General features: G+C 53.9%; 1 protein-coding gene across 5 annotated transcripts in view; it reads left to right on the top strand.

The window, feature by feature from the left end:
• Window positions 1–10,955, top strand: part of LOC127006706 (ras-responsive element-binding protein 1-like) — a 130,074-nt gene extending 119,119 nt beyond the window's left edge. For 3 of the 5 annotated variants that reach the window (XM_050876922.1, XM_050876923.1, XM_050876925.1), the window contains 3 exons: window positions 3,210–3,511; window positions 4,911–8,804; window positions 9,107–10,955. In XM_050876922.1, coding sequence (XP_050732879.1) covers window positions 3,210–3,511; window positions 4,911–8,804; window positions 9,107–9,412 — 4,502 coding nt within the window. In that variant the 3' untranslated portion in view covers window positions 9,413–10,955. Of the gene's footprint in view, window positions 1–1,565; window positions 2,138–3,209; window positions 3,512–3,552; window positions 3,727–4,910; window positions 8,805–9,106 lie in introns of those variants that run through there. The other 2 variants (XM_050876924.1, XM_050876926.1) reach the window with 2 other exon arrangements.
• Window positions 10,956–12,083: the final 1,128 nt, after the last annotated feature.

Here is a 12,083-nt window from a genome sequence, read left to right on the forward strand (position 1 = left end):
AAATTCCCTTCTATCCCTCTTTCTCTCCCCTTCACCCCCTCAACCCCTCCCCTCCACTTCCCTCCCACGCTTCTTTATCCACCCTGCCCTCCCCCTCCCCCCCGCCCTCACGCAACCCTCGCTCACACCTCTCCATGTCCCGTCTTCGTCTCTCCGTATCTTATCGTTGGGTCATGACTAGTCACAACCTGCCTCAGTGTCTTTGTGATCCCCTCCAGTACCATCATCACCATCACCACCACCATCATCATCATCACTATCGTCATCATCATCTTCACTAGTACTGTGCTGCCGTTGTTGTTGTTGTTGTTTTTTAATCGTAACAACTAGCAAGACTTTCAACTTTCTTTTCTACACTCTCGTTATTCTTCTTTTAATTCGTATTCATCTATCTTCTACTTCTATGACTTTTCTCCTTTATTCTTCTTAGTGCGTGATTCTTAGTATGGCAAGGGAAGCGAAGAAGGTGGGTTTAATTACTAGTTTTGTTGCGTCTTCTCTTCGTTTCTCTCTTTCTTCTCGGTATTTACACTCCTCCTCCTCCCCCTCTCTCCCTCCCTCGCTCACGCCCTCTCCCCTGATAAGCAAAGACCTTCCCGAGTTCGTAGACAAGGCAGCTCACGTATACACCTTATCTTCGTCGCTTAAGATAGTGATGCAGGCTTTCTTTCCTCCCTTTAAACTCTCAAAGGCCGTAAAAATAGCACCTGGCACTCGGATATCTCAGCTTACACGTCATGTACCATATCCTGGATGACGAGACTGCGTGGTGGCGTGTTTTCTTGAAGTCAGTGGGCAAGGGCTTGGTAGTGAATGTGGCAACTGCGCATGGTCGCCCCAGACAGGATGGCGTCAACTTGTGGTAGAACTCCTCTCTTGCCCCTTTCGCCCCCCTGCCCCCTTCTCACCCTCCTTCTCCTCTCGCCCTCCTTCTTTCGTCCTCCTCCTTTCGTCCTCCTCCCCCTTCCTTCGCTCCCTCGACTCAGCGTCCTGGCTCTCTCCGTCTGTCTCTCTCTCCTTTGTCTTGGTGAATCTCCGTCCCCCGTGATGCGGCGGTTCACCCAGAAAGTCGCGTGTTTGTCTTGGTGTTACGTGAGGGTGGAGATGGGTGACTTTCTTCGAGGTCAGGTTTTCATTCCTTCTGTTTTTCGGGCGTTTCTTGCATTATCCAGCGGAGTCTGAGGCGCTGGGTGTGGGTTGTTGGACGGTTTGAGATCCCTTGTGTTAGTTAGGGTTCGGTGAGGAACGGAGAGGAGGAGAAATGGCGTGTTACAGGGGTGATGTAATAAAAATCAGCTCGTGTCATCTTGAAGCGGACTGATCGTCTCGCAGCACCCGCCCTCTCTTGCCGCAGATGAGACTTCCGCGCGCCCAACTACCGCATAACCAAACCTATTTTTCTCCTCTCACAAGATGCTTTACCCAACCTTTTCCATTTAGAAAGACTGAAATAAAGAAACACTAGACTAGATGTGTTGTTTGTACGGTTAAAAGTGTGTAGATTCTTCGTAAAATGGACGTAAAGAAAAGCATACATGGCTGGTTTCCGCGCGGGTATATAACGCGCGGGAGGCAGGCGCGGCGGTAGTACCATCCCGACCTCTCGCTAGTCAAACACGTCCCTTGCTCACGGAGAGTCTGCCCCATGAGAGGAGAGCGGGAGCGCCACGTAATACATACCCACGCCCAGTGTTGAACGGTGGTGCCTGCCTAGTGGTCAAGGGGCGGCTGTTAGTGCATCAGTAGTTGGTAGTCTGTAGTGCTTCGTAGCGGACCCTGGAAAACGAGAGAACATGTGGTTGTGTTTGCTAAGTGTTGAAGCGACTGCTACCAAAGACTGGATTCCCGCTGATGCTGTTGTTGCTCCTTTCTGCTAACATGTACAGAAACGAGTCGCTGGTCAAAAGCTTTATTTATCGTAGACGTTAAAGTTACAAACACCCACTACCTACCTACCTGCCCGTCTACCTGCGCCTACCGGTGTTTTGGTTCAAGCTTTAATTACTGTAGAAGAGTGTGTGTCTGTGTGTGTGTGTTGGTCTCGCCCGCAAGTTTATAGACATGGTAGTCTCGGCTGAAGAATACAGACACAAGATCTTCGGTGTGATACCCTCGCCCAGTCACCAAACTGTCTACTGTAAGTGTTGAGAGGTACTCGTAAACATAATCTTCCTCCTAATCTCTTCCATGTTTTCTGCTCCCCCATCAACCCTTCTCTCTGCCTCTCCATTCCCGTATTCTCTTTTTTTCCAATCATAAACTCTCAGAACTTCCTTTTTTTCCTCCTCTTTTCGTTCTCAATTCCTGTCATTTTTTTAATCACTCAAAAATGGTAATCGACTCCACATTCTCTATTCACTTTCCTCTGTGCTGTGTGCATATATTTGTTCTTAGCGTGGACTTAGACTGTAGTGACTTGTGTGCTTTTAACCATAAGCTGGAGCACGTAAGTTAGTGATATTGATCGCTGAGGTAGCTGTGATTATGGTGTCTAATATTAGTGTTCGGGATAATAAGGTGCATGTTATTTTTACTGTAATTATTATTGTTGTTGTGGAAACTTTAAAGATCTTGAGTGAGTTGTCATTATAGTGGATGTGACGTGGCTCCGCGGTACGGGTATTAGTCTTATACACACTGGGCCACTTGTTCGTACCCCTGTCACGGCAGTTGCATAATGTGAGGCTGTGGTATTTCGTCACCCTGGGACAGCTACAAGATGTGGGTTATATCGTTTTGGATTTTTTTTTTTTTTTCTCTCAATGATTGGTCAGTGTCATGGTGTGATGGGGAGTGTCGGGTGTGGACAGGAGGAAGGGGTTGGGGTCAAGTAGAGGGGGACTCAGGAAGAGGGCACGTCGTGGGTTTCCTAGAAGTAGTCACGTGATGCAGTCTCCGGGCGATGATTCCCTTGGTTGCGTCAGGACTCAGGGCAGATTAATGTGGCTTGAGGATCTAAAGCCACCCGATAAGATAGACCTGGGACGGGGTGTGCAGTGCAGTTTCGGGTATGGCAGGGCATGAGGCGGGTGGATACTCCGGTAGGACATCAGGAAGGCAACGCGACACTGGCAATGGTAGGAAAGGAGTGTCTGTGTTGTGTGCGGGTGGGAGGGAGGAGGGGCGTGTCGTGCGGGTGGCCCCCTGCATGTGGGGACACTGTGCTCGTGACGCCTCACGCTAATTAATATTAATTGCTGCCGCTGCAGGTGAGACTGACATGGCGGCCGCAACGGCGTCTCCAGAGCCTAAGGGCACGCTGACCCCCCCAGGCTCCTCCCCCCTGAGGGCGGAGTGTGACCCCAGCCAAGACTCCTCCCACGGCTCCACCCCCCCATCGCCAGAGGCTCCCCCCACTCCAGACTCCGCCCACATGGCCGCGGAGCCCACCAATCAGAGAGCCATGCGTCCTCAGTCCACCAATGACGAGGCGGAGAGGCACCTGCTGACCAATGAGGAGCCGCTATCGGGGGCCAAGAAGAGGAAGGCAACGCGGGTTCACAAAGTAGAGGTAAGGGCACCCCTCCCCTCCCCGCCTAGTGCCAGCTCTGGTCACTGTGGACGGACATTGTTGCAGGAGTCACTGCCGCGTGAGGCCGCTCCTTAAAGTCACTGTCCAGCCCCTCCGGAGGCCTGGCTCAGTGGTGCGGCCCCGCGGCCCTGCCCGCCCCGCCCCCACCGCTGCTGCCCCGGCCAGCGGTGGGGCCCATGTGTTTTGGTGGCATGGTGAGGGCACGGTGTGTGTGTGTGTGTGTGTGTGTGTGTGTGTGTGTGTGTGTGTGTGTGTGTGTGTGTGTGTGTGTGTGTGTGTGTTATTATGCCCACACTCAAGGATTACAATAGTGGTGAACCTGCACGCGCCCAGTGACTGTGGTGTTAACGGTGGTGTTGATAGTGATTGATTTTTACTTATCATTTGTTGTTATGGTGGTGGTGAACCTCGGCGTGTTGTTGTGATGCAAGAGTGATGATGCTGAAAATGTTATTGTGCGTTGAGTGCCAATGAATGTGCCATCCAGCCATCCTTACACACACACACACACACACATACACCTAAAATATATATAATGTAATTGACATTTAATGAGGCACTAAATCGTTTTTTCTTACAGTAACACAAAAAAAAAAAAAAAAAATCTGGGGATGTCATAAACCCACTCTGAGCACACGACGCGGTCAGTGTTGGAAGCTTGTGTGTGACGCGGTAAGATGAATGTGTGTGTAATTCATCTTGGTCTGATCACGCTCTGAACTCACGATCGTCAGCCATTACCTTCCCCGAACTAGTTTTGAAGGGCTGGTGACGGATCTTTGAGAACGGCTGGAACCTCACATCACACACCCCTGCAAACCCAGGAGGCGGCACACAACCCCCGACTGACACCCGCGCCCATTAACTGCTGGGTGGACAGGGGGCTCGGATTAAAGGAGATGGCCCACCCGCCTCCACTCTGCCCTGGAATCGAACCTGGGATCTCTGGATTATATGAGGCGAGCGTGCTAACCACTGCACTACAGACCTGTGTGTGTGTGTGTGTGTGTGTGTGTGTTGAGGAGTGGGTGTGGTCTAGGTGGTTGAGTGGCCAGCCAGCCCCGCGGGGTCTAGCTCCGGGGCATAGTCGCATTACGTCTCCCTCTCGCTCCCTTCTCTTGCCACAACACCTCCCTTTCTCTCCCACTTCCTCCCGTCGCGCCGAAGGGTGGCAGGTAGCGCCGGGAGGGATGAGGGAGAGAGGTGCCCTGGTTGGGGTGTTTGGACGGAGGCGGCGGCGCTCAGTACAGTACTGCTAGCCGGGGGGGAGGGATGGGGGTGTGGGTCGCGCTTGCCGGCTGTCGCGGTGCGGTGGGCCGGGGTCGGGGGTCGCGTGGCGAGGCGGCCAGACATTCACATGTGTTCTTCTCTATTGCAGACGGAGTGCGGGAGCGAGGGCGAGGCCGAGGCGGGGGCGGGCGTTGGCAGCTTCGTGTGTCCGGTGTGCCAGGAGGTGCTGCCCTCACAGCACGACTTCACGCAGCACATCCGCAAGCACAATCATGTTCTGGAGGGCGACAACGGAGCCAAAGTGTACTGCTGCGGTATCTGCCAGAAGCAGCTGAGCAGCAACAGCTCGCTGGACCGACACATGCTGGTACACTCCGGCGAGCGGCCCTTCCGGTGTCACATCTGCGGCACTCACTTCACCACCAACGGCAACATGCACCGTCACATCCGCGGCCACCTTCGCAACGGCGGCGGCGGTGGCGGTGGTGCCAGCTCCGACACTGGCGAGAGTGACCTGGGCTCGGAGGAGGCGCCCAGCTCTCCGTACAAGCGGCCACACGACGACGATGACAGTGGCGCGGCGCCCCCCAAGCTGGTGCGGCTGGATGCGGAAGAGGAGCTGGCGTGCCCGGCGTGCGGCGTGGAGCAGCCCAGTCAGCACGCCCTCGAACAGCACGTGGAGGCCGTGCATCCCGAGTACCAGGTGTCATGCTCCATCTGCCACGTGGGCTTTAAGAACTACCGCGGCCTCCACCTCCACAACTCCATGAAGCACCCCGCCGCCGCACCGCCCCACCTCCACCTCACCCTCACCGACTTTTCCACCTCCAAATTCCCGCTCATCGCCAAGGAGGTGTGCGAGGCGTCCAGCCGGAACGAGGCCGCGGCGGACGAGGGCGTGGGCAGCCACCGGTGCCACATGTGCCGTATCACCTTCCCGTGCGCCGACTCGTGGCTCATGCACATGCGGGAACACACAGCAGCAGCAGCCTCCCCGGCACCCCTAAGGTGCCGACCCTGTGACCTGGACTTCCCAAACATGGTGGAGCTGACGCGCCACCACCAGCGACACCTGTGTGAGGAACCGCAGCCTCGTAAGGAGAGCTTCCTGGCGGTGCTAGACCTCCTCAACAAGAAGAACCGCGAGGCCTCTATCACACCCCTCGGCTTGCCCGGGCACGAGGGTTTTCTGGCGGGGGGACTACGGCCGCCCCTTGGGTTACCTCCACCAGGACAACACTCCCCGGCACCGGCGGACTCTGCCAAGGCTTCACCGGAGCACCCGACGCCGAGCCGCATCGCAGCTGCGCCCGCCGCCCCCGGCAGCAGTGGGCAACACCTCCTCGGTCCGGGGCAGCTGCTATCCCATGACGAGCAGTTCGCCCGCGGCTACCGCGACATGAAGCTCAACGGCCAGTACCCGTGCCGCCTGTGCAAGGAAATCTTCGCAAACCTGCGGAAGCTCAAGTCTCATAATTTAGCACACATGGTGGCGCCGCCTTACCGCTGCAACTTGTGCTCCTTCTTCAGTAACGACAAGAACACCCTCAAGGAGCACATGAAGAGCCACAAGGGTGACACCCCTTACGAGTGTACCCTGTGCAACCTCGCCTTCACCACCAAGGCCAACTGTGAACGGCACATCAAGAACATCCACGGCCGTCAGTCCCGCGACGAGATCAAGGTTTGCATGAACTTCCATCCGTCCGAGGACGGCGGCAGCAGCGACGGTTCACTCGACACTGTCTGCCACGTGTGCCACATTGACTGCAAAGCGCGCTCCGTCCTTCGGGATCACATGCGCTCCTCCCACCCCGAGGGAGTCACCAAGCCCTTTTCGTGCAAGCTGTGCGGCGGCGCCTTCAGCTCGGAGAACGACGTGATGCGGCACGTGATCCAGCAGCACTCCGAGGCGGCGTCCGGCCGCACGCTGGGCAGCCTTGTGGAGACGCGACCCCTGGACCAGGACCTCACGCCCGTCGAGTCGCTCCTCAACTTCTCTAAGCTGCACATGCCCGTGCCCCTCACTGCCCCCCACCCTCCCCCGCCTCCACAGCCCCTCCCGCTCACCTTCTCCCCCAAGCCACCCATGCCCATGCCTATCATGGTACCACACCGGCCTCTCACACCCCCGTTGCCGCCCATGCCCCTGGAGACGGACGATGCACCCCTGGACCTCAGCATGAACTCAAAGAGGGACGAGGAGAGGGAGAAGTTTGAGGAAGAGGAGGAAGAAGAGGAAGAGGAGGAGGACGTGGACGTGGAGGTGACAGAAGTGAAAATGGAGCAGGAGCAACCCGAAGACCTTTCCAAGCCTCGCCGGGAATCTGAAGAAGAGGACGCCCCCGAGCGGAGTCCCAAGTCCTCCCCTGAGTATCCTGCCGATGTGCTGAAGATCCCGCGGCCGCCCTTTCCCCTGAGCGTGTACCCTCAGCCGCTGTCCAGCCTCTGCGGCGCCTTCCCGCCCACCCAGTACCCCCTCTTCATGAGCCAGTACCGCATGGGCCATCCATTCGACACCGCGCTGCTGGAGCAGTACCAAAAGGAACTGAAACGTGGCCTTCACCTCACGTCCGGGGGCGGCCTGCTGGGGGGCGGCTCCCCAATGCTGCCTCACACCACCTCCTTCCCTCTGTCCGCCCTCGCCGTGGCCGCCGCCAAGACTTTTCCTCTCCGCATCCCGCGGCCCGAGGCGCTGCGACCTGAGCCGCGTAACACCGAAGACCAAGGCGAGGACCCGCCCGCTGCTCCCGAGGCTCCGGCCCCTGCACTGCCGCCGCCACCACCGCCACCGCCGCCGCCAAAGCCCATCGATGAGGACGTGATGCACTTCACGATGCGCAACTCCGTCCTCATGAAAAAGCCCAAACAGCGGCGTTACCGCACGGAGCGGCCGTGGCGATGCGACCTGTGCGACAAAGGCTTCACTTTGCGGTCCAATATGGAGCGGCACATGAAGCAACAACACCCTGACGTCTGGCAGCAGCGACCCCGCGGCAGTGGCAGCACTGGCGGCGGCGCCGCCGCGCTAGCCGACGAGGAGGTTTCAGGAGTGCCCCGCGAGACGCCGCACACGATCTCCAGTGCCGTGCGTGAGCAGCTGATCATCAAAATCGAGAAAGAGGCAGCCGATGAGAGAGAAGAGTCGCGCGTCAAGGAGGAGGAGGAAAAAGACCTCATCATAGATGACGGTGCCGAGGAGGAAAGAGAGGAAGAAGAGGAAGAGGAAGAGGAGGAGGAGGAGGAGGAGGGAGAAGAGGAGGAAGAAGTGGAGGAAGAGGAGGTGCAAGAGGAAGAAGAAGAGGTGGCGATGGGAGAAGAGGCTGGGGAAGAGAGGCACCAAGAGAACAGCTGTCACAGCAGCGAGGAGCGAGGCCGCGAGGATGGCGGAGCAGATCTGGCCAGCGTCCACAAGTTGCTTTCCACGGCCTCCAGTCAAAGCTTTCCCTTCTTTGGCAGCGAGGGCGAGGAGGACGGTCCCAACGAGGACGACTCCGCCTCCTCTGCATCTCTCTCCGAGGAAGGGAAGCGCAGCGCTTACTCCTCGGCGCCACAGAAACAAAAGTGTCCCTTTTGCCAACGAAAGTTCCCGTGGTCGAGCTCGCTGGTGCGCCACATCCGCACGCACACGGGCCAGAAGCCGTACCTGTGTCCCGTCTGCCACTTTCCCTTCACCACAAAGTCCAACTGCGACCGTCACCTGCTTCGCAAACACCCGGACTCCCCGCACACCACGGGGGGCGACAGGCCCTACCGCTGCTCCAAGTGTCCCGGCGCAGCCTTCACCAACATTGAGAGTCTCCGGAAGCACGAGATGTTCAAACACGAGAAGGCGAGTGACACGGCCATCCCGCGAGATGATTCCCGGCCCTTCCGCTGCCACGTGTGCGAGGCGCCGCTGGCCACGAGGGACGCGGCCATGATTCACCTCACCAAGTCCCACCCCGAGAACGCCCAGAACATCATCAACACTGACACCGTCACGCCCGAGAACAACAACGAACCGCTCTCGCCCACCGACACCACCATCACCACAGAGAAGGTCAGTCCTCCACCCTTGCCTGTATGCTCTCTCTCTCTCTCTCTCTCTCTCTCTCTCTCTCTCTCTCTCTCTCTCTCTCTCTCTCTCTCTCTCATGCACAGCCTTCTGTCCATTATCGTACAGTTAATATAAAACCGCTCAAATTAACAACCAGTCTTGTTGAAAGGAAAAAAAAGGCTGTTGTAAAAGTATTACTAACATTTCTTGATAATGTTACATGAAAAAATCATAACACACACACACACACACACACACACACACACAGCAGAGTACTAACGCGAGGCACTCTTCCTTTCCTTCAGGTGAGCTGCATGTTCTGTCTGCAGCGGTACTGGAGTCTGGCGGAGCTGAAGCAACACATTACCGAGCACCACACACGCCCCATCACCCCCGTGCCCATCACCTCCATCACCCCCATCACCCCCGACGAGAAGCCCGCCTACCTGCCCCCACCACACCCCAGTAAGGAGGTGAAGGAGGAGCGGAAGGAGGAGCCTGAGGGGAGTGACTTTATCTCTGATCTCCTGGGGACTAAAAGAGCAGTTGTGGACCATCTCCTCACCTCGAAGTCAGCGGACGACGCGGCGAAGCTCCTCGGCGTGCGGTAATGGCGAGATGGAGAGCAGCCTGTGTAGAGTTAATTAACCGCGGCAGCGAGGTGTGAAGGGGAGCTGTCACACGCACATCATATCACACACACACACACACACACACACACACACACACACACACACACACACACACACACACACACACACACACACACACACACACACACACACGTGGAGGGAGGCGGGGCTCTCAGTGGCCTCCCGTAGCTGAGCAGTGCAATGTTAGTGTCATAGCTTGTAGACGATGTTCTTAACGAGACCTCTCCTTTTTTTATATTCATTGTTACCTTAATTTCCGACATTAATGCATTCACAGTTTGCCTTGAAATTCAGTAATTCGTGCCTTGACAACGTGGCCTAGACACCTCTAATAACGCGTAAGTTGAATGTGTTTTGTATATAGTCTGTATATAAACAACTCGGTGGTTAAATTTTTGTTCGTTCATTACATTTAATTACTTTTCGTCTGTGATGCTTTAACTCCCAAGTTGATTTTGTTGTTATTTGTTATTTTTTTTTTTTTTTTTTTTTTTTTTGTTCGCTTGTACAGTACCTGCCAAATATTATTATCTTGTAGTGTTTTCTTTAGTTGCCAATATTTCCAACATTTTGTTCAAATACAAGGGGCCAAAATCATTTGTCTTGTGCCTAAGCTTTTCATTTAGCATTGAGTGGGCGTGAAGCGGGAGGGGGGTGGGGGGGCAGGGCGGGGGGCGGCGCCAAGAATGAGAGCATATCTTACCTTAGATCAAGGACAATCTTCGCGGATCAGGGATTGAGTAGTTTACCTTATCCTTATTTATACTTAAGTAGGTCTTCTTCTCCAAAGTATTAAGGCTCGAGGCCAAAGTTACGATTAGTGTCTGTATATAAGTATTAGACGTAATAATTTATCTCATATCTTTAAGGTTACACTGTCATTCCAAAGTTTGTATATTTATACATTTCAACATGACTTTTCTTTAAGATATGTTGTGTTCCTATTAGTTTATGTTACTAACACGTCCATCTGTACCTCAAAGCCGCGCCCGCCGCTCCGGGGCGCGCGCGGCCGCCTGTCTCACATTCCATTACCTTGTCCTTAATACCTGTGAACTAACTGATTAATTAATATATTCCATGCAGTGATTGCATGTCCAAAGAGGTTTGTTGTGTGTTGGTTCGTGTCCAAGTGAGTTATTTTTTTCTGAATTTACGAAGGATGTTATTTTTTTATTAGGGGGGAGGGGGTTACCGAACAGTGTACGGAATCATTTTAAGATACTTAACTTTAAATCACCAATTGATCTCTAAACTTATTAAACATTGTGACAGCTATAACTATTATTATCATTATTACTACCATCATCTTGTACGGCATTACTTGAAGCGCCTTTCTCTTCTGTAACAATATTTCGCTGTGTGACTGACTGACTGCCGCTTGGTCACTCTTTGTCCAGTGTTGTTCCATCTCACCTTGTTCCAATGTGTGTTTTTGTTTGTGTTAAAAGCACCACAAAATAATAAAAAAAAGCTTTGGAATAAATAGTTGTGATTCAGACATCTTGTTTTGTTTTCTGTTGCCTGCAGCTTGGCCCTCGTTCTCCTGACCAACTTAGGGGGCAAGACTTCAACTTTGCTCTATTTAATGATCTTGAACAGTTAGCACAGTTACCTTCCCCAGGCACCCATTTTTCGAGCAGCCCGAAAGGAGGATGAACAGCTGGGTAAGCTGCACGCCGACTTCCCGAACCGCGGATTCGTAACTGGACATGCTGACCACTTTGCCACGGGGGGACTCATCACAGGGTTATTCTGATCCCAGTCTTATTTTTGCTTCTTGTCCCATGACTCCTGCGCAGCCTTTAAACCCACCGGGGAGGCGGTGCTTTCTTTAGGCATGCTTCAACTCGGCGGGAAGACCTGAGGATGTGGACGTACTTCTCTGATTTCCCATGGAACGATTACTGCTTCCGGTTAGAGACCCTTTTGTCTGTGTGTGCCCAGAACATTACAGAGGTCCCTGGGATGAAGTAAATTCTATGTACGTTCTTTCATTCCCTTACTGAAAGCATGGGTTGTCATGCTTGTCCTTGTGCCATCAAAAATAGAAATATATATTACAAAAGGAAGTTAGATGCCTGAGTCTTCTCTCAATAGTCATTCGCTATTTCCAACAACAATTGCACTGCCTCATCTTTCAAACCTACATGCCCTTAATCCTCGTGGTATAACACACAGACACATCACATAAAAGGATGCCAATATGATGAACTGCGGGAAGAAACAACTATGAAAATCCATAAAGAATAACAGAAGGTAGGATGGGTGAGAGAGAAGAAATGAAATGTCAGCTATATCGACATGAATGGAGTACTGAACCAGGAAAGACTCTACGCCTCATGATAGCATATACAAGGCAATATTGTTAGGTTAAGGTAAAGTTGAGGCCATATGCTATAGCTTCGCGTGGCCTCATTGCTCACCTATGTCCCACTGGCCCTTGAAGCTGTCGTGGGTCAGAACACATCACCCCGGGACACAGGGCCAGTGCAACATCCGGGTTATCACAGTCTGCCTTCGTCAGATTTCCCCAGGTCCCATTTATCGACTAACCCGAAAGGGAGGAGAAACACCTGGGTGGACTGACAGACCTGGACTCGAACTTCAGACCCGCGGATTCGTAGCT

Source organism: Eriocheir sinensis, chromosome 33 (assembly GCF_024679095.1).
Source record: "Eriocheir sinensis breed Jianghai 21 chromosome 33, ASM2467909v1, whole genome shotgun sequence".
Taxonomy (NCBI): Eukaryota; Metazoa; Arthropoda; class Malacostraca; order Decapoda; family Varunidae; genus Eriocheir; species Eriocheir sinensis.